Source organism: Tupaia chinensis, unplaced genomic scaffold (assembly GCF_000334495.1).
Source record: "Tupaia chinensis unplaced genomic scaffold, TupChi_1.0 Scaffold000234_1, whole genome shotgun sequence".
NCBI lineage: Eukaryota > Metazoa > Chordata > Mammalia > Scandentia > Tupaiidae > Tupaia > Tupaia belangeri.
The window spans coordinates 3,482,470-3,510,452 of NW_006159712.1; the positions used below are offsets into that span (position 1 = coordinate 3,482,470).

General features: G+C 47.4%; 1 protein-coding gene across 1 annotated transcript in view; it reads right to left on the bottom strand.

Annotated features, from left to right (window-relative positions):
- The window catches only part of TENM2 (teneurin transmembrane protein 2), a 550,878-nt gene that overhangs the window by 4,753 nt on the left and 518,142 nt on the right, over nt 1–27,983 (bottom strand). Inside the window, 3 exon segments of the mRNA XM_027771820.1 lie at nt 10,741–12,355; nt 14,004–14,300; nt 26,620–26,855. Of these exon segments, the coding sequence (XP_027627621.1) occupies nt 10,741–12,355; nt 14,004–14,300; nt 26,620–26,855 (2,148 nt within the window).

Consider the following 27,983-nt stretch of genomic DNA (forward strand, 5'->3'; position numbering starts at 1 on the left):
GAATGCCCTCTACATTTGACCTCTTCTTTAATGATTACTTTTCTTTATTGCTCTAATAGAAATTCTTTCTCCTCTGAGAACACTGATCTTTCTGCCTCTTCTACTACAACAGCTGGACTTAGAGGTACTAATACTCCTAGTAGGAATCATTACTGATCCTTGAGCCACTCACCTGCATTTCTAGAAGCTTTTAGCCTCTGTTGCACTGTCATTCCATCTCCTAATTAATTCTTAGTGATTTCATTATGTACGTAGTTGATCCTTCCAACATCCTGTCCTCTTAGTTCTTTGACCTCCTTTCCTTTTGTGACCTTTCTCCCAGTCTTCCCTGCTCATACTCTGAAACTTGTCATGACCAATCATTTTGATTTTTTCATTATCTCAGTTTCATGCATGTCACCTCTGGCCACTGCTTCAACTCTTCCAAGCTTACTCCTTCTGATAACTGGATACCCATAATCCTTTGATCTTGACTCCCAACCTTTACCTCCAGGACCTACACTTTGCCTTGTCTCTCAGCTTCCTAGCATTTCTTCTCTTCTGGCAAGCATCCCATTACTGATCATTTGAATCATTCCCTTGGGTATATGCTCAGATCCCTTGCCATGTTCTTTATCACACTTGCTTGGTAAAATTGCAATGTGGCTTAAATCCAGGTCTTTGCCTATTTCATGTTCACACCTGTGCAGTGAATGCAGCTGAAGAAAGAAGAAATCACAACCGCGCTGAATGAAGTCACTGTGAATTCCTGACCTCACACTTAAGCATGCCTTTCTGCAGCCTGGCATCTTACCACATTCCCTTACTCCATTTAGTCATTCTCCCATTGCTCCTAAATCCCCTGGCATTTATTTTCCCTCCCTCCTCTAAGCAGCTGACCTCGTTTCCTATTCTCCTGAGAAAACTGATGCAGCCAGAGGAGAATTTCCCTAGGCTCCCATCACGTCTGGCAATCGTAATGTGACTACTGGCATCGGTATCCATGCTCCCTGCCTTCCTCTTATTACTCTAGACGAGCTGTTCAAGTTCAACCCTCTCCTCGTGCATCCGGTCACATTCTTTCTTGCCAACTGAAGGACATTAGTCCAGGTTTCTCTTTCCCCCACATCATCAATTTACTCCCTCTTATAATGGAAAAATGCTGCCAGATGTCCCACCTTAAAGAACTTCCCATTAAAACTTTATAATGATTTCCTTTTAAAAAATTTTATTTATTATTATTATTTTTAACTTGATCAGAGAGAGAGAGAGTGCTACAGAGAGGAAAAGTGAGAAGGCAAGCTGCCAAGTCTGGGACTTGAGCTGTGGTTGGCCATGTGGGAGTCCAGCTCCTTAACCACCTGTCAGCAATGATTTCTTAAACTCAAAGTAATTCTCTGCACTCACTGTCTACCTTTCTTCTCCTCCCCTTCTCCTCTGAATCAGGCTATTGTCCCATGACTCCACTGAAACAACCCCTGTCAAGGTCAGGAGCCACCTCCACATTGTTAAGCCCCGTGTTGATTTTGGTACTTCTTTTAGTAGGTCCATCAGACGCGTTCAACAAGTGGGACAGCCTTGCCTTTTTCTCCTCCCTTTGGTTATCTGGAGAACACATTCTGTCGTTTTTTCCTCCTCCTATGTTAGTAGTTGCTTCTTTTTCCCTTTTGGGTTTCTCCCCCTCTCCCTGATCTCTTGATGCTGGAACACCGCAGATTCAGCCCAGAACCTTATTTCCATTTTGTCTACACCAAACACAGTGAGCTTGTCCAGCCTCAGGGCCAAATGCCGCACACGTTCCAATGTTGACTCCAAATTAATCTCTCTAGCCTGGACCTCCTCCTGAACCCTGAATGTGTACAGCTAATTAACATGCACAAGTCCAAACTAACTCCTGATCTTCCTCCCAAACCTGCCATACCAAATCTTTTTCATCCTGGGCAATGGCAACCTCTTCCTTCCAGCTACCACTTTTAACTCCCTTCTTTTCCTCAACCCCACGTCTAATGCATCAATAAACCCTATTTTTCTTTTTTGCTAGAGGGCATGTGTGCTCACCAGAAAGAGACAGAAAGACCGAGAGAGGGAGAGAAGAAAGGGTCTCCAACCCCCATAGAGAACGAGCAGCTTTCAATTGCTTCTTGATTTTTCACTCCTTTCAGGATTTGGGGCATGTGTGCACATGCACTTGGCATGGTTCTCAAGCCATGGGGTCCCAGACTTGAACTATGGGGTCAGCCATGTGGGATCTGGTTGCCTTAGCCACTCGGCCACAGACCTGTCCTGCCTTTTTCTTTTAATTGAAGTAAAATTTACATTGCATAAAATTTGCCATTTTAAAGTTCGCAGTCCAGTGGTTTCCAGGTCACTCACGATGTTGTGCAATGAAACCGTCACTATTACCTAGTTCAGACGTCTTCACCACTCCGCACAGAAACCTGTGTCCATGTGTGCTGATCCAGCGTTTCCTTCTCACCACAACCCTGACAACCACCAAACTGCTTCCCGTCTCTATGAGTTTTCCTGCTCTAGGCATTTCACATACATGGAATAAGGACTATGTGGCCCTTCGTGTCTGGCATCTTGCGCTTAGCAGAATGTTTGTAAGGTTCATCCATGTTGTCGCATGTAATAATATTTTATTTATTTATTTATTTATTTTTCGTTTTCGTTTTTGTTTTTTTTTGGAGAGGTTTTTGCTATAGGGCGCGTGCGCTTGCCAGGCGGACTGAGGCAGACAGAGAGACAGAAAGCGAGAAATCACCCCCCGGGGGGATGGTCACGCCACAATCCCTTCTCCTCCATTCTCCTCTTGCTATCTTGGCACACACCAGGCCCGCACACATGCCTGGCGTGAGTTTAAGCCGCTGGGTCCAGGACTTGAACCAGGGTCGACTATAAGGGAGTCCAGTGACATAGCCATTACATAACTGCTGGTCCCATAATACTTTACTACCTCTTTAGGGCTGAATGACATTCTACTGTATGGCCATGCTGCATTTTATTTATTTGCTCACCAGTTGATGGGGATTTGGGTTCTGTATACTTCTATAAACATTTTTTTTAAAGTCTGTTATAGGGTGCATGAGTTTTCCAGAAAGAGAAAGAGAGAGAAATCATCCCTTGGGGGGATGGCCATGCTCTCAGAACTTTGGGCATGCATGCACACGAGCCTGGTGTGATTTTCAAGCTGACAGGTCTGGGACTAGACTGTAGTTAGCCATGTGGGATCCAGCCACCTTAACCTCCATACCAACTGCTGGTCCCACTTAAGAATTTTTGTTAGAAAACCTGTTTTTGATTTTCTGGCATATGTACCTAGGTGTGGAATTGCTGGGTTCTATGGCTAAATTCTTTACTTTTGCTTTTATTTTAAATTTCTTTTCTTTTTCTTTTTTTTCTTTTTTTCTTTAATTTACCAGAGAGTGTGTGCTTACCAGAGACAGACCAGGCTGGGGAGTGGTTAGAAAGTAACCCTCACGATCCCTTCTCCTCCATGTCTCCATCCTTTTGGGATTCGGGGCATGCACGCACACATATCTGGTGTGTCTCAAGCCACTGTGCCAGCACTTGAACCACACAGTCTATAGCTGTGCCCTACTGTTATTTTAAAAATAGATTAAGAATAGGTGTCCATTTCTTGCTGCTTCCACACCCTCTGCCTGGCCCATTATCTCACCCTGACTTGTAACTGGCTTCTTTGCTTCTACTCTGCATCCCACATGCCATGTAAGCACAGCAGCCAGAATAAGCCTTTCTTTTAGAAAGGTCTTGCCATAGGGCACATGCACTTGCCAGAGAGAGAGAGAGAGAGGGAGAAGGAAAATGAGAAATCACTCCCCAGGGGTGATGGCCTTTCTCCTCTACTCTTCTCCTGGGATTTGGGCATGAATGCACATGTGTCTGGTGTGATGTTCAAGCGGCCAGGTCTGGCACTTGAACCATGATCAGCCATATCCAGCATCTTAACCTCCATGTCACCTGCTGCCCCCGAGAACAAGGCTTTAGAGAAATTTTTTGCTATAGGGTGCGTAAGCTCACTGGAGAGAAAGAGAGAGACACAGAGAGAAACAAAGTGAGAAATCACCCTCCAGGGGCATGGCTATGCCTCAATCCCTTCTCTTCTCTTCTCCTCTTGGGATTTTGGGTACACATGAACAACTGCTCAGTGTGAATTTCAAGTTGCCGGGTCCAGGACTTGAACTGCAGTTGGCCATGTAGGAGTCCAGCACCTCAACCACCACACCACCTGCTGGTCCCCAGAACGAGCTTTTAAACATAGTAGACTAAGCCATTTCTCTGCATAGAATACTCCAGCGACTCACCATTTCTCTCAATGAAAAAGCCAAAGTCCTAACGGCCTGTAAGAGCCCTGGCTGTGACCCCTCTAACTTCATCTCCTGCTCTCACCCTTGCTCACCTAGCTCCAGTCTCTGTGCTGTTTCTTTTCTTTTCTTAAAAAACAAAAACAAAAAAAACAAAACTTATTATTATTTCACTAGAGGCTGTGTGTACTCGCCAGAGGGAGACAGACAGGCAGAGAGCAAGAGAGGAGGAAAATGAAGAGGTACTCCCCATGGAGAGTGGCCACGCGGCAATCCCTTCTTTCCCATTCTCCTCCCGGGATTCTGGGCATGTACGCACATGTGCCTAGCATGTTTTTCTTTCCTTTTTTTTAAAAGAATTACTTTATTTAATGTATTATTATTATTTAAAATTTTGCTATAGGGCATGTCCACTCACCAAAAAGAGACAGAGAGAGAGAGAGAGAGAGGGAGGAAAAGTGAGGAAGTAAGCCACCAGGTCTGGGACTCAAACTGTGGTTGGGCATGTAGGAATCCAGTGCCTTAACCACTGCACCCCCTGCTGTCCCTCTGGCATGTTTTTAAAACTGCTGTGTTTGGGACTGGAATTGTACAGTCTGGATCCAGCTGCCTAAACCACCATACCACCGGCTGGCTTCTCACCCGTACTACTAATTACTTACTGATTTATACACACACACAGATTTATCTTTTTCACATAGGTAAATATTTTAAAAAAGAAACTTTGTGGGCTGACCCCTTAGCCTCATGGTTAAGAGAGCCAGATCCCACATGTGGCCAACCACAGTTTGAATCCACACCCCACTTTTGAATCCCTGCCCTGGCAGCTTGCAAAGTGCTCTAGGTATACATGTGTGCAGGCCCCAAATCCTGACAGGATGGATAAATGGAGAGGGACTGTGACATGACCATGCCTCATGGAGGGATGCCTTCTCTCTCTCTGTCTCTGTCTCCGTCTCTGTCTCCCTCCGGTGGGTACATTCCCTCTCTGGCAATGAATTAAAAAAAAAAAAAAGAAAAATACCAACAACTTTATATCATGGTTATAAATGGGACAGCAGACTCACTTGATGGAAACAGAAAATAACTATAAAATTAAGATGAAGTCATGCTATTACGTTAGAGACTGGTTTTGTTACCTGCTTTTGAGGGAGCCTGAGACCTGCCCCCTCTGTGGGACAGGGACAGTAGATGAGGTGTTAGTTCACACCAGCATACAGTGGAGACTTTCTCCTCCACCCAACTGGAAGAATTCGGACAGCACTGGAAAGGGACGGGCTTTTCACACTTGTGCTTCAATGCTGTTCGACTGCTCATCGTATCACATTCAGTCACCCCATCTTTCTTTCTTTCTTTTTTTAAAAGTTGATTATTTTCTTTTTAAATTTTATTTAACTTTATTTATTTATTTAAATTTGACCAGAGAAAAACAGAGTGTGAGAGATATAAAAACAGGAAAGTGAGAAAGCAAGCCACCAGGTCTGGGACTTGAACCATGGTCGGCCATGTGGGAGTCCAGTGCCCTTAATCACCATGCCACCTGCCAGCCCTAAGTCCTCCCATCTTTCACCAGCCAGGTGTAGAAGTGGGGGATCCCAAGAAAACTAAGAGAAGATCTTGTCCTCAGAAACTCTCCCCGTCTGGATGGTTCCTCTGGGAGTTCTCTTCCTGGCTTAGAATTCCCTTAGCAGGGAGGCAAAGGTGACGCTAGGTCCCCTGCCTGAGACCTGGAAGTTTAATGGTCATTCCACACACAGGAATAGGTATGTCATCTACCTTCTCTTCCTTTCCTACCTCCCTCGGCCCCTTTGAGGTTTTTCTCTCTCTCTCTCTTTTTTTTTTTTTTGCTATAGGGTGTGTGCACCCACCAGAAAGACAGAGAGAGACAGAGAGACTGAAAGCGAGAAATCACCTCCCAGGGAGGATGGCCACGCCGCAATCCCTTCTCCTCCATTCTCCTCTCAGGATCTTGGGCATGCATGCACATGCGCCCAGCGTGAGTTTAAGCCACTGGGTCTGGCTCTCAAACCGTGATCAACTACATGGGAGTCCAGCGACATGGCCATTACACTATCTGCTGGCCCCCCTTTGAGGTTTCTAAGCATGGCTTGATTCTGAGTCTCAACCGGTTCTGATGTGTTGACTTAAGCTGCTGGTCCCCTCCTCCACTCTGAAGGAGGCCCTCCGGGAACAACACCAACACTCCTCCTCGGAAGTCACTGGTGTTTTTGAGAGGGTGGCAGTCTCCCTGAACCCCCGCTGAGAGGGCAGGGATGTGGCCCCGCCCACCAGCTTACTGCATCCTTTACAATTCTTCCCAGGCTGTGGTTATGTGGAAGGCCCAGGACTCCGCGGCAGCCAAAGCCACACCCTCCCACGCTGTCAGCCCATCCTCAGGTGTTCAGTGTCAATATGAGGTGAGAGTAACGTGAGAAGCGGGTGGTACCTTCCTCCTCACTTAGGGAACTCGAACAAAATCCGATTTCCAGCTGAAGTGGGCCTGGATTTGTAAACTCAAAAGACTCTCCCGGGAAGAAAGGGCTGGGGGCAAAACATGAGGTTCACTTAAATTTCACCCGGAGTTCCCAGTGTGTGGAGGCAATGGCATGCAGAACGCAGTGTGAGGCTATTTCAAGGTGGATCTGGGGAGCCCCCGCCCCAGTTCCCCAGAAAGTCATGCCAAGGCAGTGTTTCATTCTTTAGCTACAAACTCGCCACCTTGGAGCTGCCTATAAATAATGAGTGCGTGTATAAGCCTTCCATCTGTGTCAGGTGTGCTGTGCAGCATGATTCATTTCATCCTCAGGACCCCACGAAGTAAGTGGTTTCATGACCACTGTCTTCCGGATGTAGAAACCAAGACGCAGAAGCGTCAAGACGTTACTCCAAGTCACACAGCGAGTGACTGGCAAGGCCAGAATTGGTGTTCTGAGATGGACTCAAGTTCTAATGTCAAAAGGACCTGGCCTGGGGACAGGGCAGAACTCGAGGCTGGGCGTGGGCCCCAGTGTGTCCAAGACTGAGGAGGTTCCTGGGATGCTGAATTGCAGAGTGCAGGGCACTGACATTGTAAGGAGGGGAGCCTGTTTTCCAGGTTTTTCCTTTTCTCTGATAGCTTTTTTTAAAAAAATCATAACTGAATCAACGATCAGTATATTAGCTTAAAAAATAACTTAAAAGGGTGCTGCTTCGTAGCCTGTGTGTGTGTGTGTGTGTGTGTGTGTGTGTGTGTGAAGTACTCCTTGGCTCCTAGGGCTGCTACCCCATGTTCCAGCCCAGGATCTCTGAGCCCCTCCTCAGGCAGTGCTTAGGCTGTTTCTCTTGCTCTCTGGTGTTCATAGACCCTCCTCCCACTTCAGGGGCTGCCACTTACATCCTGGGAGCTGTATTTCCAAACTTAAATGATTCCTTTGTATACAAGAGAGAAGGTTCTGTCCTTTGCATTCTTACCGATTACATCTTAATTACCTATTTTGCTTGAATTGTGAGCAAGTTCAGCCACTCTGCTAGGCTCCTAAGTGGCAAATCAACACTAATTTGGGGGGGGGGTGCCCAGAGGAGCCACTGCTCAGACAGCAGAGAGTGAGGTGGTAGTCCCTGTGAGACCCACTCTCTAAGGACACCCATCGTGGACAGGCAGCAGGCGTGGGCCGTGCTGGACTGGCCCCCTCCTCCCCTGAGCTCCTTTCCCTCAGCTGTGGCTGCAGACCTCAGCCCTGTGCATGCTGCTTCTCTGACACTCCCCCCCCCCCCATTTTTGTTGGACTCAGGTCAACTTGATTTGATTCCCATTTACTGAGTCTCTATGGAGCAGTATAATGAAGAAAGCCATCTTGATATTCAGAAAACTTATTACTCCCCCCCCCTTTATTTTTCCAGGAGAGTAGCTGAGGGGGTCAGTGGGGCCAACCATGCTGGTGAATGATTTTTCTGGGTCTTGGTAGCAGAGGGTGCCTGCTCAGCCCACTCTGTGGGTTTCTCTCGTCTCTGCCTCTGGCTGGCTCCTCCCTAAGCCAGGCCCTGGGAGACACAGCCTGTGGGGTAGGAGTCCCTCCTAGGGCTGAGCTCAGCATGGTCTGCCTGCCTGCTCTTACTGCTTCCTCTCTCTTCTTCTTTCTTGCCCTCCTTGCTTCATGAAGGTCTCCCCTCAAATGCTACCTGCTCACGTAAACAACGGAGACACTTCCTGTCACTCTCCAAGTCCTTGTTCTATCTTTTGTTTATAACATGTTCACTACCTGATCCTGTAGTGAGGCACCACATAATGACACTTCAGTCGATGACAGGCCACATACACAACGGTGGGCCTGTCAGACTACACTATCTGGCCCCGGCGTGTAGGAGGCTACGCCACGCCAGGTGGTGCAACTATGATGGGACTTAGAGTAGAAAATGGAATTAAAGTGCAAATTTATTTTGTTGCAAAAAAATGTGAAATCCATGCATTGATTTTTCATAATATGCGTTTTCACAAACTTGTTGAAGACCCTCTTCTAGGATGTTCACACAAAATCACCTCACCTTTCTCAGAGCGTACCCTTCTTAAGTGACACAGGCTTGTTTCCCTGAGAGGTAATGCTTCATGTGAAACTGCAGTGAGCTAGGAGGCAAAAGCCATGCCAAGCCATGGGAAGAGAGGAAGTCCTGGCGGGGCATCATGGCAGGACCTCCTGAGGGGACACAGGGGAAAAGGACAGGAGGGATTGGCTTGACCATAGGTCCTGGGCTCAAAAGGCAGCAGCTGCTTCTAGTGCATGGGGATGTTGGATTCAACTCCAGAAGGTCTGGAACATGTCAATAAAGTCTTGCATGGCCATGAGGTGATCTTTAAGGTCATCTCCTTATTTCTGTAGCACAGGACAATGAGAGCACCACTGAGCCCTGGCAGCTGGTATTTCCTTTCCTTCCTGGATGGACAAGTAATCCCTGGTCACCTGAGTGTTGATACCTCTGTGGCCTGTGGACCAGAGCTACTATCTTGGGATATCCTTGATTGCTCTTGTGTATAAGTGGGCCCTTTGAGGCATGGCCCCTTTGTATTGGCATCTGTCTATCCAGCTTGATGTTCTTTCTTATTTCCAGGACAAGAGGGACTTCATCTTCCTCCTATAGCTCGTCTAGTTCTTAGCATACATTAGATACTCTATACACATTTGTTGTGGGCTGGCGCCATGGCCCAGTGGTTAAGGGAGTGGATCTCACATGGCAGACCATGTGGTTTGAATCCTGACCCTGGTGGATTGAAAAACACACCAGGTACATGTGTGTGCATGCCCCGAATTTCAACAGGATGGAGAAATGGAGGACAAAGGATTGCCACGTGACCACATCCCATTAAGGGGGTGCTTTCTCCCTCGCGCTCTCTCTGCCTCTCTGTCTCTCTCTGGTGAGTACACGTGCCATATGGAAAATGAGTGCGTGAGTGGGTGGATAATCTGTTCATCAGTTTCTCACCAATCCCAGAGAGGCAGGCCATTTGATTTCCTTGGCCCTCCTTCTACGGTGCTCTCTGAGCCTCTATCTCCTTCTTAGGTTTGCTCATCGTCTTCCTTCAGCCTTGAACCCATTCCTGACAACTAAGGTCTCATTTATTCCTCAAGCCCAGTTTGGCATGAGCCCTCCTGTATTATGTCAAATCTGAATTAATTTATTTACACACACACCCTTGAGAGAGGGGTGTCTTTCTTATTCTCCTTGTAGCCACAGAACCTAGCATGGTACCTACTCATCAATGCTGTGTGAATAAATAACTGAGCAGGCCCCTACGGTAACACAGCCTTACGTCTTGTTCGCATTGTTGTTGGCTATTTGCGTATGCTTCTCACCAGGTGAGCCCTTCAGGTCAGAAGCTGGGTCTTAGTGATCTCAGAACCTTTGCTAACTCATTGCTCTGCAGGTGAAGACAAACACGAGCGGATACCATCTCATGAACACCTACTCTCCAAGTCCTGGGCACTAGACTTTACCTATGTAAGTTTGCTTGCTTCTCATATTACTTTGGGGGTTGGTATTGCCAGTGTCTTTTTACAGAGAAGGAAACTACAATTCAGGGAGATTGGATGGCTAGCCCAAGGCCTTTTGGCTTTTACATGGATGAGAGGATTTGAACCAGGTATTTCTGACACCAGAGTCCCATTCTTTACCCCTTGTTAGGTTACTTTCCTCTGTTGGGGCAGGAAGGATCCTTATAAAAGTTACTTCAGTAGAATGCACTTGAAAGTGGACAGGGCATCTTCAAACAGACCTGGCACCTGCTCTGCCCTGCCACCCTCTACTTTCCGAGACACTGTTCTTCTGTCAACTGCACTTCCCGGGGCTTACAGCTCTGGGGGAAATTCTCCTGCCATCAGAGGTAAGACATTTCCGAGTTCCCAAGTTTCCTCAGACCATCACCCCCCAGGCAGCCGCTGCCCACCTGAGGCAGCAAAGTCCTCACCTGTCACGTAGTTCTTCAAGTCCAGCTCGTTGCTGAGAGGGTTGTTGCTCTTGAACATGTACAGGTTAAAGGGGGCTGGCTCTTTGCCCACGTTTCTCCACATGGTATAGTCTGGTGAGGTCCATCGTCCTGCGAGCACGTCGTAATCGCGCTGAGTAAAGTGGACTAGCTTGGTCAGGGGGTCCCAGAGACCCCCGTGGAAGCCAATGACCATCTGGAAGTCAGGGTTGGAGTCAAAATAAATCTCCCCATAGGCTGTGTACTGCAACTGTTTGATCATGAGGCCATTGATGCTGAACACAGCCAGAGGGGTCCCTGTGTTATCCGAGGCAACGTAGTACTCCTCCCCACTGCTGCTCTCCATGGCAAAGAGGTGACCTTGGAGGTCATAGTACAGGGAGGTAATCTCTGAGTTGGAGTGATTGTAGACGTGGGTGATGCGAGTGGGGTTGTGGAGGTCAGAGTAGAAGTACTGCAGATGGTGGCCCAGGCTGGTCTTGTAGGAAGCCCGCCGCCCCACACCGTCATAGCGGTACTGGACGCTCCACCCACTGGCCTTGTTGTAGGCTCTCGTTAGGAGGCCCTTGGAGTTGTATTCGAAGATGTCAGACCCTCGCTGGCACAGGTAGCCATCATCATCGATTCTGTACTGCACGTCCCCCAGTCTGGTGATCCGATCCCGAAGGTCGTAGCGCAAGGGCATGAGGCGCACACTGTTGCCCGGGTTCAGCAAGTGGAGGTTTCCGTTGAGGTCATAGCTGTAGCGCCAGGTGGGGCGGTCGTTGACGGCCACGCTCTGGAGTTGCCCGTCCCCGTCGTAGTCATAGGTGTACTTCGTGGTGTTGGCATAGGGCCCCAGTTTCAGCTCCCTTTTGATCACCCTGCCCATGCTGTCGTACTGCACCGTCATCCAGTACATGAGGGACCGGAACATCTCGTACTGCACTTCCTTGATCCGCCCGTGGGTGTCAAAGTGTTTGCTGAGGGTCATCACTGCAGTGGTGATGATTTGATTGATGTCATAATAGATAACCCCAAACTTGCCGAAGTGCTCCACCTTGCCAGAAATCTCGTCATAGCGGTAGAGGTCGACAGGAAGCGGAGTCTCACTGATGACTGGCTTGATGCTTGCGATCCGGAAGCTGTTGTCGTGGTAGGTGTAGTCGAACCTGGCATTGACCATCCCTTCCTCGGAAAACCTGTAGATCTGCTTGTCCACGAGGGGGCCGATCTTCCGGTACCTGATGGTGCAGGAGAAGCCCCCACTTTGGAGATTGACCATCTTCAAAACGCCCGTGGTCTCGTCATACCCGAAGGTGACGGCAGTGCTGTCGTAGACGATCTCTGACAACTTGGAGAGTTTCCCGTACTTGTAGAACACCTGACGCCCCGTGCCCAGAAAGGATGTCTTCAGGATGCGGCCGTCGTCACTGTAGTCGAAGATGACCGAAGCATTGCTTTCAGGCGGGTTATAGATGTTGCGGATGTAGCCGATGGAGGTGTGTGTGGACATGCTGTGCCGGGCGACGCTGGGCATGGTGACAGCGTGGAGTCGGTCGGAGGAGTCGTACTCAAAGATATACTGACGCTGGCTCTGAAGCAGGAGGACCATGGACTAGGGAAACGAAAAGGGAAGGGGATACATGAGCCAATTAAAAAATATTTTATTATATTTATGTTTATTATTATTATTTTAAATTTGACAGAGAGATGGGGGTGGGGGAGTGGAGAGAGAGCAAGAGCAAGAGCGATAGAGTGAGAAAGCAAGTCGCCAAATCTGAGACCCTCCCCTTGGGCAGCCACGTGGGAGACAAGTGCTTTAACCCTCGTGCCACCTGCTGGCCCCCGAGTCAGCTTTTAAGGACCAAGCAAACTGACAATTTACTTAGCTCCCCCAAATGTCAATTTAGGAGCCATGAAGAATCAGAAACTTAGACCAGAAATTAAATATTGGGTCATCAGGAAAGTCATCATGCAATTCTGCATAGAAAAACCTAGAAAAATACGTTATGATTTTCCCAGAGACCTGATATTTCACAGGGTGAGCCGGTGCTGACGGACCGCGGAGGCTGCCTAACCCAGTGTTCCCAAACACGGATGTGCCTGTGAAACGCGCAGGTCTTGTGAATCGGCAGTCTTATTCAGTGGGTCTGTGTTGGAGCCCGAGAACCTGCACTTGTACCAAGCTCCCGGGGTGCCAGTGGTGCTCGGACCACACTCTGAATAGCGAAGGCGGGAAGGGCTGAGGGAGGCGGTGCGGAGTTTTCCTCCAGGCTCAGTAACATGGAACCCTGAGGTCACTGACTGGCCTGACAGGAGAGAGGTGGGACGCACACACTGTTTTGGCCTCCTCTGACTAAATCTAAAAAGAACCTCCTCCATTTATAGAAGCTACCGCGAAGGGGAAATAACCCAGAATCATTCATCCTTTGGAGGAAAAATGGCCTCAAGAGGCGGGGTGGAGATTTCTGTCTCCCTTGCTCAGTCATTCCAGTATTTTACAGTGTACTGAGAAAGGCTAAGGGGACAGGCGCTCCTCTCGCAGGGAGGTGACAGCTCTGTCTGCTCAAGTTACCGCTGACTTTAATGAGTTGGCAAGAAAGGAAGAAGCGGGCCTGTGCTGGGTGTCCAGAGAGGCCAGGCTGAGCGAGCCCCGCCTAATGACTAGATGACCAGGGCAGTCTTCAAAAGTCCTGACATGTGACCTGCAGGGGCCTTCTTTAACCGCCACTCCAACCTGACCTTTCTCTAGCATGGAGACCTGAATTTGCCACCTTCAGACACAGGGAATTACGCTGAGAGACTCCACTGACTGTTTCAACCAATGGCCCAAGTCAGCGTGTTGCTCTGTGCGCTTGAGTTTTAGGAAAATTCCCTATCCTGACGGCTTAATTTAAGGCAAAGTAGAAATGAACCGCTGCATCTCCAGTTTGTAAGTAATGATGAGCCGTGCTGCCAGTAGGATGATCCTGTCCGCTTTGACAGCATTTTTTTTTTTTTTTGAATAAAATCAGACGATCCGTCCGTTTTGCCATTGCTGAGTGTCTGGCACTTTCCCCCTTCTAATGGTAATAGTGCTGAGCTATGAATAACAGTTTCCTTCTGAGTTCCTCCCTCCCGGTGGCGGTGGGAGTGTGAGGGGAACCCGTGCAGAGTCAAAGTAAAGATGTTAAAATGTCTTCTAGCAAAATGTATCAGGCTGGCTTAAAGTGAGCAGTGGGGATCACAGAAAGGCCCAGCGAAGGGCTGGCGCGCCCCCTCACCTTGTCCAGGTAGGAGTAGCTCCACACCTTCCCGTCAGCGAACATGCGGGACACGATCCGGCCTTGCTTGTCAATGTCCGTCCTCTCGCTCATGGCCCCACGCTGAAGGCCAGCCAGGCGCCCGTTGAAGAAGTACGACACGTTGACAGCCGCCAGCCCGCTGCTGGGGAGCCAGAGGAAGGGGCGGCCCACCTGGTCGTAGATGATCCTCAGGGTGAACTTCCGGTGATCATCATAGATCTTTTCTGTCCGGATATTCCGATCATAGTCGATGGACAAGAGATTTCTTCCATGGACCTACAAGAATACAATAGTCCTGGTTTGAGAGATACCACCCCGGCAGGCCAGCTCAGGTTTCTGCAGAGGACACGCTGGCACAACCAGGGAGTAGGTGTGCATGGGAAGAAGAAATAGCCCTGAAGGGACGTGAAGTGTGCTTTCCTTCAGATCACGGCACACATAGACAACAGCAATATTTGTACCATGCACGAGAACATGGAAGTTAAACTGCTTAAGGCTGGAGACGACTGATCTGGCTGCTGCCGTGAGCAGCTGGGTAGGCGCTGCATGCACAACTACAGGAACTGCTGTCGCGCCGTAGAAAGTGTGAATTATCGGGAGCAGCGGATGGTGCAATAGTTACATTGCTGGACTCTCACAAAGTCAATAGCGTTTTGAGTCCCAGACCGGGCAGCTTAAAACTCATGCTGGGTGTGTGTGTGTGTGTGTGTGTGTGTGTGTGCGTGCCCCAAATCCCAAGAGGAGAATGGAGAAGAAAGGACTGTAGTGTGGCCATCCCCGTGGGGGGTGATTTCTTGCCTTCTGTTTCTCTGGAGAGCACACACATTCTATAGCAAAAATGTCTAAAACATGGGGACCAGCAGTTAGCGTAATGGCTATGTCGCTGGACTCCCACGTAGTCGACCGCAGTTCGCATCTCGGACCTGGTGGCTTAAAACTCACGCCAGGCGAGTGTGCATGTGTATCCAAGATCCTGAGAGGAAAATGGAGGAGAAGGGATTACAACATGGCCATTCCCCCTGGGGGGTGATTTCTCGCTTTCTGTCTCTCTGTCTCTCTCTGTTTGTCTGGCGAGTGCACGCGCCCTATAGCGAAAACCTCTCCAAAAAAAAAAAAAATCTCCAAAACACAAAACAAAAACAAGTGTGAATGGTGAGAACTGTGCAGTGTGTAAAGGACACACCTGCACACAAGAGCCCTGGCCCCTGGGCTCTGCCTTCCCTGCCTGGCACCCTGAGGGCAAGAGCATGTGCATGTGTGCGCACTATCACTGTCTGCCCAGCACGGCATCAGCTGGGAAGCGAATGATCTTTAAGAACAGGTGTCACGAGATCGTATGAAACCTCATAGAAAGGCACCTGGAAGGGTGGAGAGGAGGGTTTAGAAATCCATATTTTACAAAGCTCTAGGAATATAAAGGCTCATTTCAATGTCAACTTCTTTACTTCTAGTATCTAGAGAAAAATCTTGCCACTGTCAGGGATGTAAGACATCAGTGGGGGGACGTCAGCAGGGTTGGGGAAATTCAACAAAGGGAAGAACTGATTTACTTAGATTTGAAAGGACTAGTGGAACACATCCAGACATAATTTAATATTTATTTAGAAGCTGATCGGATCAGAGAAGAAAGCCTGTCTCTGAAGGCAGAGCTGGGAGAGTAGATTCTGGTTAGGGGCAAAGGAGAGGGACCCTTGAGAATCAGCTAGCCCTGAGTGGACGGCTGGAAATGCATGAAATGAGGCAGACTCAGCCCAGGCTCTTACAACATAATTGACTGCAAATCCAGACGTCTCTGGGGTGGCTGCCGAAGGCGGGGAAGGACGCAAACAGCAGAAGGATGAGAGCAGAGATGTCTGGTACCGTCTCACTTTCCCCGCACTGTTGAAAAGCACTAACGGTGAAGCGATAATGGTGATGGTAACTTTAATGGACGCTGCGTACTCATCTGCACAGGCGTTGTGTGAGACACCTGGCACCCATTGTTCGAGCTGATGCCCTCAAAGACCACTTGACAAATGAGGAACTGCCATGAAGTAGAGAGGTGACATGAATTGTGCAGGGTCACACCACAATGCAGTGGTGGTGTTGGTCTGGAACTTAAGTCTTCAGACTTCAGCCAGTTAACCACTTAAGCTTTTGAGGACTTTACTGCTTCTAGGACTGTGCATGCACTGACTGCCCTGAAATGTGCCCAACGATGAAAAGGCTGTACAGATACGAAGAGCTTGCCATCTTCAACCTCAGGCTGTTCCACCCGACCAGGAGGATGTGGCACCGAGGGTTCTCCACCCAGTGCACAGTGAGCCTCTTGCGACAGTTTTTCAAAGCACTACTGCTGGATCAGCCCCTAGAGAATAGGGCCAGGAGTGTGTTGGGTTTTGTTTTTGCTACAGGGTATGTATGTATGTATACTCACTGGAGAAGGAGAGTGGGAGGGTAAGAAATCACCACCTATGGGGATGGCCTCCTCCATCCTCCTCCTGGGATTTTAGGCATGCACATACACATGGCCAGAGTGTTTTCAAGTTGCTAGGTCCAGGATTCAAACTGTAAAGTTGGTCATTTGGGATCCAGCTGCCTTAACCACTACACCACAGGCTGGGCTAGACTTGTTGATTTTTAAAAGCTCCCTGGGTGATTTTGAGGCATATTCTTGGTTGAAATACACTCAATGTAATTTAAGGCCCTATTTTCAGTTGCTTGGGATGAACCAATAGGTAAATCACATGTACACAAATATATGTATATACTGTGAACATATACATATGTATACACACACGTGTACATGTGAATATACATATATGTGTGCATGCGTGTGCATATATATGCATGCATGTGCATATACACTGTATATGATAACACATGATTGTAGGAAAGACCAACATGTAAATTAAATATGTAATCATGACTATCATTATAAAAACAATAGTATGTTAGGGTACTAAGATTATAGAAAGGACTAAATTTTTTTTTTTTGTGGGGTTTGCTATTGGGTACATGTACTCCTTGGAGAGAGACAGAGAGAGGGAAAGTGAGAAATCACCCCCCGGGGGATGGCCATGCCACAGTCCCTTCTCCTCCATTCTCCTGCCAGGATTTTGGACATGTACACCCACATGACCGGCATGATTTTCAAGCCTCCAAGTCTGGAACCTGAACCATGGTTGGCTGTGTGTAAGTCCAGCACCTTAACCACCATGCAGTGTGCTGGCCCTCCAGAAAGAACTAAATATTGGGCAAACACAGACGTGGGGTCCCCAGACTCTGAATGCCACCGTTTGGGTTTGCCACCATTACCAGGCCTCCGACTCCTGACCTGGGTGCACCAACCAGAAAGCAGAAAGAGGTGCTCACCACTAGCTATCGATAATTCAGGGTGGTCCCTGAGAGTGTGATGAAAGCACGGTTCAAGTTAGCTTTTGAAATGTGAAATTTCTATGTACATACTCTATCCTTCTAAGAGTTAAATATGATAAATTCACTGGAAGCCGAGCCAGAAAGTTCAGGCCAGTGGTATAATGTAATCACGTAACTTCGGTGAGGAGGGTGCTGCCTCTACAGAGGAGGTACCTTAGCTGTGGGGTGCGAGGTGGTGAGGGTTCCAACAGGCGTGCTGGGCCCTTCGTGGATATCTGCCCCCCCCAACCCCCGGTTCAGAGCACACGGGGGCTTTAATTTAGCCACACAGCTCTCTTATTCTGAATTAAATTACCCGTCTAGCAATATTTAAATTAACCTTGAGGCTTCCTGGAGAACATAAAAGTTATTTTGAATTATTTTCACTGCCAGGATCAGCACAATTCCCTTCCCAGCCAGCTCGGTAGGAATTCAGCAATAGAGAAACCAATTTTTAAATTAATACAATTTTGTGTTTGTAAGGAAGCCATTATTTTTAATTATCAGGCATTTTCCTCAGTCTGGCTTCCCCAGTTAATAAAATTCAGCTATTTAGCATGGTTTTTATTTTTGCAGAGGGCAGACTTTGGGAAGTAGTTTCCCCTGTGGAATTTCCCCCCAGAATGTTTTGATCTCACCAAGCATACGCCTGTCACAAGGAGGCTCATAAAAAACCCAGAGAAAAGGAAATGCTGTCGTCAAAATGGCCCTGCTGGGCCTATAACCGGTGACTCTAACTTAGCTCTAGGGGCAATGACGGGAGCTGGTGATTTAAGAAACAAGAAGAAGGAAATTACACTGAGCCCGATCCCCTCCAGGAAACGGAACTATATAACACAGCAGGACAGATTGCAGTTAGACGCACAGAAGAACCCTTGCACATCCTGAAGCAGGACGGGAAACCCCAAAAAGATGAGCGAGGGAGGTCGTGAGAGTCCCCTGGCCTGGCAGCGTGTAAATGCAGAAGTGCCTACCTCAAAGAGCTTATTTATCTGCCTACCCAGGGAAAAGCCTTTGCCTAGATGACATCTTCACTTTTTTTTTTTTTTTTTTTTTTCCTGGGTCAGTCCTCTGGGATTTAAGAAGCAGCTCTTCCCAGCTCCCCTACAACAAGACTCAACACGACACTGGGATCACTGCTCGTGCAGACAAAACAACTTGCTATAAATTTAATATTAGCTTAAATAATGCATCATTAGAAGGGTAAGCCTCTGCAAACACATTAAATAATGTATTCCCCAAGCAAACATTATTTTTGGATGACTTGCTATTTTGGAGGGAGGTAAGGTGGAAAGGTGGCGAGACCCGAATTTGAGTCCGAGTTTTGACAGTGATTGCTCTGTCGTTCTGAAGCTATACCTTCGTGCCTCCGTTTCTGCATATGCGGTGGCCTATGAGCTCCTGATGGGTCAGGGCATTGTCTTGTTTTCCTTAATATCCCTATTGTTTTGAAAAATGCTCGGTGCCCAGAACATTTGTGAATAAGGAAGTTGAATTAGAGTGAATGTAAGAAGATTGCCAACTCTGACAGTCCAAAGTTCTAACATGGAGAACCGAGAATAGGACGTGTGATGAGGGCGTGTGACGAGGGCATCTGTTATCTCTCAATATCTGAAAGGCGTCATTCCAAAGAGCAATTAGAGTCATTCTGAAAGGCCCCTGGAATTAAACAGAGTAAACTTTCACGATGTCAATTTGCAATACGATTCATCCACTCCTTCAGTGTTTACTGAGCACCTACCTACTATGTGCTTATTACTGCCACCGGCACTTAAGATAGAGCAGGGCAGTTAGGGCCCCTGCTTTCTTGGAACTTACAGGTCAGAGGAGGATAAAGACACGTGAGTGAATAACCAAAACCATTAGTGCAGTCGTGAGACTAAACACAGAGGAGGGACCGTGGGAATGCAGGAAGGACATGGCATCAGAGCTGGGGCTGACAAGGACGGTTTTCTGGACAACATGCTGCTATGGTGAGGGCCAGGGCTATGAGCAAGACTCTGACAGGAGAGGGCTGGGAAAACAAAGAAAATCTTCCAGGTGGGAGGTCGGCAAGTGAACTCTCAGGTGGGGGCAAGGGCCATGCCCAGGCAGAGAGTTCCTGTTTTCAGGTGATGCTGCAGGCCTTCTAGTGGAGGCAGACGTCCTTGTAAGTGACGTGGCAGAAAGGGAGGTGTCTGCTCTGAGGCCTGGCCCAGAGCCCCTGAATGGACAGAACCTGTCATGCTTTAACTGGAGCTTTCAGAAGTCAGGTATGGTGTGTGTTTCCCAGACGTCAAGAAGGAGGCTCCAGAGGAATGCTCCTGGGCATTCTCTGGTGGGCCATTCGGTGGAAGATTCTAGCAGGGTAATGATGTATTTCTAAGATCTTAGCAGGGTAATGATGCTCCGCCCCCTCGCCATCACCACCAGCTGGTTCTCTCTAGCCACTGGCTCTCCCTCCACTCAGGATGCAGGGGACAGTCTCTTCTGTCTCAGGGCGTCTGCACATGCTGGTGCCCCAGCAGAGAAGGCTTCCTTCCGTCCCACACCTGGAAAGTTCCTCTTACTCTCCGTTCTCAAATGCCATTTGCTCAGAGAGCCTAAACCTCTATATATATTCCGTAAATCACCATCCTGTATTTTTCTGCACAGCATCCATCCAATTTCCTTTTATTGTTCATATGTTTATTTGACTATTACCTGTTCCCCCTTTGCAAAGGCATAATCTCCACTGGGGTCCTTCCACTTTTCCACGGCGAGGCATACAAAAACAGGAGTCATCCAAAATGAACGTGTGCTTGGGGAATACATTGTTTAATGTGTTTGCAGAGGCTTGCCCTTCCAATTATGTGTTCTCGAAGCTAATATTAAATTGATCACAAGTTGTTCTGTCTGCACAAGTGCTATTATGACGTAACAATGAGTCTTTTGTGTGCTCCGTCCCCCAGCGGACACGGAGTGCCTAGTACAGTGCCAAGAACAAGTAGGTGTCTGCAAAGTAAAGTATCAGCCCAGTGGAGTGGACGTGCCGTGGCAGGAAGGAGCTGGTAGAGTCAGCTTCCATAACAGACCTGCCTGAGCGGCTCCATGCAGAACTGAGTTCACGTGTGTGTGTTCATACACACGTGTGCACGTCCGCCCTCTCCCTTGCTCCTGTGTCACTGTGATCTGCCACAGAAGTTAAAGTAATACGTGCCAACGTGTAATTGCAATGTCATATTAATTATATGGAAACCAAAACAAAATTACGAACTCCCACTTCTTGGAATACTAATAACACTAATACCGATATCATGATGGAAGATTATCTTGGAAGCAAGTTTTCTTTTGTTCTGCTACCTACACATGTAGCTGTTTCTTACTTTTGCAATCTCTATATAAATCATAATCAGGAAGAAATGTTCTGGGGTGTGCTTGTAAGCCTTCCTTTTCAGAGAGAATCATGCCCGTGATATATTTTGGGAAAGAGCCGAAGTTTTTAAGTCTTAACAGACAGGGTCAGCTTTAGGCCCCCTCTCTTCCTAAAAATGTTTTGTTATAGTGTACATGTATTTACTGGAGATAGATGTGGTGGGAGAGTGAGAAATCACCCCCCAGAGGGATGGCCACTCTACAATCCCTTCTCTTCTATTCTCCTCTTCAGATTTTAGGTATGCATGCACATGCACCTGGTGTGTTTTTCAAGCTGTTGGGTACAGGATTAAATCACATGGTTGGCCACATGGGATCCAGTCACCTTAACCACCCTCCTCCAGCTGGCCCTCAGTTCCCGCTTTCTAAAGCCTAGAAGAAAGGCTTGCTGGGGCAGGGGACAATAATGCATTAGCAGATCCTCAGGGCCAGGACTTGACCTTCATGATTAGGTTTTGGAAGGATGGAGAATGATGAACATACCTGTTGCATGGGTGTTTTAAGCAAGGACCACATCCTTCCTTTTTTGGGTACAGTACCCCTTTCTCTAAGGCTTCCCCGTCTAGGTGGTTTGTCTGAATGTCCAGTCCAAGTCACTGATGTGGACATGTGTCCTGGGCCTGTCCAGTTATAGATCTCTGACCAGTGGTTGACCTAGGCATGGGAACTCTGTGCCAGGCCAACTGTAGTCCTTCTGCGGGAGTTTTCTTTTTAAAGAAATAGTGAGGGAGAATCCCTTGTTTTTCCCTGTAGGTTCACTAAGCTGAGATGATGTAACTTGGAGCCAACGCTGGCCAAGTCTGCATGACCCCCTTGTGGGAAAAGGTCACCAGTCTACTGTAGGAGACATTAGGCCAACTGTCAAGAGAAACACTGCCATGAGATGAAAAGGGTCTGTGAGGAAGAAAGAAAAAGAAGGATGTCAATCTGGTGACCTCTTGGAGCCTTGAAGGCCAGTTCCTCTCTTGTGGTGGCCCTCAGGAGAGACAACGCATGCCCCCTTTTATTCAGTTAGGTTGCGTGCGCTTCCTGGCTTTTGCTGTAGAAAGATTCTAGACAGAGAGGAGCCATGTGCTTGTGAACTTAGACCTGCTCTGTGCAGGGAGGGGGGAACGTTTGCACACTAAGCACCTTCAAGGAACCTAAAGAGCTGGGTCATCACGTCTTTGTCACCTATCGTCTGAGTGCCTACCACATGGCACTTGTCACAAGGAATAGAGTGGTGACATGGTCCCTGTGCTCATGGAACTTACAGATGCTGTGATACAACTGCTTCATATGTTTATGAAATGCCAGGGAGAATGGAGAAAGTAGAAGGCAGTGAGGGGAGGAAGTGGGATGACTCTTTCGAATGAGATGCCTTCAGAAGACTTTGGTAGGCAATAACGAAACCTTACCTACCTGAGTCAGGGCAGGAATGAAGGGACTAATGCTCTAACTATTGGCCCAAGCATGACAAAGCTTTTGGTAGCAGGTGGTCAAGGTCTATCCATCCTCCATCTTATGTTTTCCCACCCTAAAAGGAAGGGATGTTGGAACCTTCCTCTGCTAAGAGATGTCACTCACTGGTGGATGGTGGGAAGAGAGGGTACCTGGCTGGGTTAGAATTTCAGTGGGCACTGTTCTGTCATGATGGCTTTATTGGGATTTTGGTCTTTTTTGAACTCCAAGGATGCTTAGAGTCTTGAGCCCTCATACCCTTTAAAAGGCCAGACTCCCAAGGGCTTGCTAGTTCCTAGGAAAGGTCAGACTATTTGTTTCACTGCATGTACCCTCAGTTGCCACTCACAGATTCTGTCCAAACTCCCTGCTCTCCCTGGGGAAACCATGATTGGTGGTGGGTAAGTGGTTGTGTTTTAAAGTTCATTCACTTTCGTTCCCTTGTAAGAAGCAGGGGTCGGGCCACCAGAACCTCACATTTCTGTCATGGGGTTCAGTCTTCAGCTCCCTTACATCGTCCATGGGCACAGCCCACCCAATTCTCTTGCTGTAGATAATTGTGGGGAAGGCCACTGAGAAGGTCCACATGGCATAGCAACCCCGCTAGTTGCCAAACCCTGCAACTGAGCATACTGAATCTCTCTCTGCCCTCTCCCTCTGCCTTTCTCTCTTCATCCCTAGTGATTTAGTTTCTTATTCAGATTCAAGCAACAGCCCCCTGTGGCCCCTCTCCTTCTGTCTTGTCCCCTTTAAATTTGTCTTCCTCCACAGCAGAAGAGCTAGAGAGGTTTTTTTTAAAGCTACACACCTTGGCTCATGACAGTCAAGCCGCGGCACACTCCCTGCTATCCTCAGGTTAAATGCTGGCTTAGCAGAATATCCCCTCATGAGCTGCCCCTGGCCGACTCGCCCACCCTGCAATGCACCCACCTTCTCTCTGGCCACACTCAGTTACTTACAGTTTTCTGAAACACCTTTTCCTTTTTGGCCTCTTGGCCTTTTCACAGGCATGACTCATGCTTTGTTATATCTTTACCTGGCTAATTCTTGCTGTTCTTCAGAAATGATTCCAACCTATCTGTAAAGCCCTTCTGGATCTCTGTCCACCCTGAGACCCGAACAGGGTAGAAAAACTGTGCTGTGTTCACCAAGTCTTCTTTTACTTTCTTCTTCTTAGGTACTCAGAGAAGACAGCACTTTCCAGGCTTCCTTGCTGAGTGAGGTCACCTGACTGTTCTTGCTAAGGTAGGTGAAAATGATGCATGCCACACCCAGACCTCCTCATTAAGCTCCCCATCATCATTCAAGCCCTCTCCCCCTTTTACAGCAACCTTGGAGGCCATGTGCGTGAAAAAGTGGAATCACAAGACATAGCAACTGTAGCAAGTCATTGTTAAGATCTACTTGACTCATTTGGACTGTGATATGTTAAGGTCCTGAGATTTCAGGGCCAGTTTGTTACCTGGCCACTGTCTATCCTTTCCTGACTGATACAGTTAAGTATCTCTTCCCTTGTGGTATTGGCCTCTATTGCAGCTTACATCACAATACTTACTTTGCCTTCTACGGGAGACTATAAGCTCTTTGGCGGCAAGGACTCAATTTTCTTTCTCTGTCTACAGTCTACTCATTCCATGGTGCTGGACACATATGGGGTCATTGGAAAAGTCATGACGCATTTTTGCATAGAAAAACAGAAAAATATGGCATGACGTTTCTGATGAGTCAATAGTTGGCACATAGGAAATATTCTGAATGAATGAAAAAAATCCCGACCCCATTGACAGTGGAGCTGGAGTGAGAAGAAATGACAAGACCTGAGGTAGGGAGAGAAGAACCCACACTGTCATTGGCTGAGACAGCTGCTTGCCTTGTGGGTTTACCAGGTACCTCTGGTTTAGGGGCTGCAAACTCCCAGCCATGGGCTCATGAAGCATCTGAGGAAAAGGCCAGTCCTCAATTCTTTAATCCATAATCACGCTCAACCTTTCCCGTATATCTTCTTCCAACTGCTCCCCTGCAATTTCCAGGAGTTGCTTTTATTTCATTCACTAAACAGTTTATGAACTGAATTAAAATAAATGAGATGCAAATAAATTCCAGGCTTTCTCCCTCATTTTCAAATTACATTTTCAGTCCACTCAACCTGTTATAATCTCATAGTGATTTTCATTTAAGAGAGCTAAATGGATATGTGATTATTGTTACAGGAACTAACACCAGACAATTAAATGTTGAGGTGTTGATAGATAAAGCTGTGTTTTGATTTGCATAAACATGATGCCAGCAGATCTAACCCTGGCAGAAATTCAGTTATAAGACTTGCGTGCCTAACTTCTGCTAATTACCACAAGTACCATTATTAAGATTTTTAATATTCAGACTTGGGATTATAGCCATTTCATTTTAGGGCCACATTTATCTTTATTTTGAAAACTTAGTCAAAATGCATAACTGATTTATCAGAGAAAAGGCGCGATTACTACTTATAATCAACTTCTACAGTGCAGCGTATCAAAAATCAATTACACAGCCCTGAAATCCAGTCATTAAGGATTTAGCTACTAATCTCATTCCAGTTTTGTCTTTAGGAAGATATTGCAGCTTGCAACTTTGCAGATACCAGAAGAGGAATAAAAACATGGGAGACTGCTGATAACCTAATGTAGAGAATTAAACTCCAACCAGACAAAGGCAGAATGTTAATACGGAGTGGCCTGGCTCTGCAGGGAGGTCACCTGGGCTGGCTGGATTTTAATCCAGTAACACGGCAAAAGTTAGGACCCAAGTTTTGCTGATGCTAAGCCTTCGACTCTTAGGGATTCCAAAGCATTTGTTAGGGTCCACCCGGCTCCATTGTTTCCTAGCCTTGTCTCAGTCTGTCTAGTGCTTGTCTTCTGACGGCTTGTCTCAGCCTACAATTTTTCTGCTTTAGTTTACTTATTATCCGACCTCTCTTCCATCTTCCACTACCCTCTTCCCCCAACTAAGCTGCAGGAGGTAGAGGCTTTGCTTTGTACACCTTCTACTTTAAGGGCATGACTCTATAAATAGGCTGAGTTTGAAGAAGACAGATCCTCAGGATCCCCCTGTCCTCTCCCGGGGAAAGTTCTGTGAGGAATCTGTCCCTCTCCTGGACAGGTAAAATGACCAGAGCAGGCTCCATGAGCACCACGATGGTCTGAGTTACTGTGGAGCCGAACAGGAAGCCGTGTATGTGGTGGTTAGGAATACTGGCCAGTGAGCGGGACAGAAAGACAGAACTGGGGCCAAGTCCTGGCTCCACCATTTTTTTTTAACCACTGTATCCTTGGACAGGTTATTGAGCCTGTGTTTTCTCATGGAAGTAATAATAACTACTCCTACAGGGCTATTGAAAAGATGAAAATAACACAAGAAAAGCATTGAACATATTGCATGCATCATAGAAGCCCTTAATAAGGAAAGTTAGATATTAATTTCTTTGTTTTTTAATTGCCAGAGAGACGTAGAGAAAAAGCACCCCCCAAGGTGGGGTATGGCCACACCAAAATTCCTTCTCCTTCATTTAGCCATCCTGTTGGAAGTTTGCATGCACACATGCATGTCTCTCAGGCTGCCAGGGAAATGATTCTAACTGGAGTTGGCCATGTGAACTCTGGTTCCCGTAACCACTGGCCTATGGGCTGGCCCAATTTTATTTTTAAAATTTTTTCCAGCATGTTCTATTGATGTATAGTGATTGAATGCATTAAAAAGTAAAAATTTTTTTCCCCAGAGTATACATGTGCTTGCCAGGGAGAGAGAGAAGGAGGTAAAGAAAGTGAGAAAGCACTCCCTGTTGGGAATGGTTATACTGCAACCCCTTCATGAGGAATGGTTACACTGCAACCCCTTCTCTGTCATTCTTCCCTCTTTTGGGATTTGGGGAATACACACACGAACCTGGCACGTCTCTCAAGCTTCTGGGTCCTGGACTCAAACCAGGCAGATGGCCATGTGGGATCCAATCATCCTAACTGCTGGGCCATAGGCTAGTCAATATATTTTTTTTAATACACGATCTCACTGTCGCAATCCTGTCTTGGCCTCCCTGAGCTGCTGAGGCTGGGTGTGCTCCATGCACGAGGTGTTAGCAGCACCTGCTGCTGTGACAAGCCTGTAGATGGAGACTAATGCTATCTCAAGCTAAAGCATAATATAAATCCCCATGGCAGTCAATGGCCATCTTTTTCAGTCCTAGGAAACAGAGAGTGTTTTCCCCAAAGTATGAGTCTCAAAGGCTTCCACCTTCTGGGGGAGGGGGAAGAACTGACCCCTTCCAGGGAAAAAGAATGAACAGAAGCTTTTTCAGCTCTCTAAGGAGGGATGTGTCCTGCACACTTACCCGCAGCTTCCTGCCGAAGATGGTGACTTTGCCCTTAATCTGTTCCTTTCTTAGGCGCCACTCAATGGAGTTTAAGCCATTCTCCATGGGCAGGGAGATGTTGCAGCGTCCAATGGTGGGGGTGACGGTGCCTGCGAGGACGTGGGGCTCGCTGTGGAAGCTCACGCCCATCCCGTTGGCATACATGACCCTCAGGGTGCCGTTATTGCAGAGCTGGTAGCTGTTCCGCACTTGATCTGGAAAACGCCAACGGGGTGGGGACAGGGAAAGAAAACGCCATCGGTGTGGGGACAGGGAAATAGATTATCCACTCTATTAGTCAGAAGAGAATAGAACCCCTATTTTTGTAGGTTTCCATGGTGCTTTGGAGCTGTCAATCTAAGGCTGCCTTCAATTAGCACACTTACAATGTGAAGGTGAGTAGCAGAGACGCTACCGATCCATGTAAAGAAAAACATTATTAATATGTGGCACTCCAGAAACAATTACGCTGTGGTAGTTTTCTTTTACTCACTGAAGACTATTAACAGTGCATTTAAACATTTAACAATGTCTATTGCCTACACAATTTGTGTCAATCAAATCTCTGAACTTTAACATATATATTTCAGTTTGTAAGGAAAAAAAATAAATGAAAGGAAAACTACTGCGATTTCCCCCCCTTTTGCCTACCACCTAAACCAAGGTTAATGGCCTAGCCGCAGGTCAGATCCACGGCAAATCAGGGCTAGCGTTCTTCATGAAAATCAGGAGACAAAGTAACTCTCCCTCTTCTCATGCTGTTGCGGCTGACTTTACCATGACACCACTTCCACTCAAGAGAACTCTGAAGAGACCCACATGGCATGAGGGAGACTGAGCCAGAGGGTGTAAGAATGTGTGTTTATCTTTCCAATGGAACCTACACTAGTCAGTCCGACTTCAGATCTTTTCCTTTATTGAGAAGTTACAGGATGGAATATGTGTCAGGGACACCTCGAAGGGCTATGTTGCTTCTGGAGTGCCTGGGCAAAGGACCCAGGCAGGGTGGCCTCGGAGACGTCAGCTTTTGGGGCAGTGAACAAGTGCGTTCCTGTCACTCCTGCGATGCCAGCCCTCATGCGGGAGGACCAAATCTATCATTAATCACTTGGCGGAGCAGAAATAGAGTCATTGAAACAGGATTTGTCACGGGATAATAGTCCAGAAATGTCACCATTTATCCACCAAGAGGACGCTTTTATCCTCTGACAACGGGCTAGCCCACCGGTGTTCTATTTTAATTAAAAGAAAAATTAATCTGCAGGATTCCTTTTCTCGTCAGTCCCCGTGCTTGTCCTACCTGGCATGGCTAATGTCAGCAATACCACGCGGTGGTCAGAAAT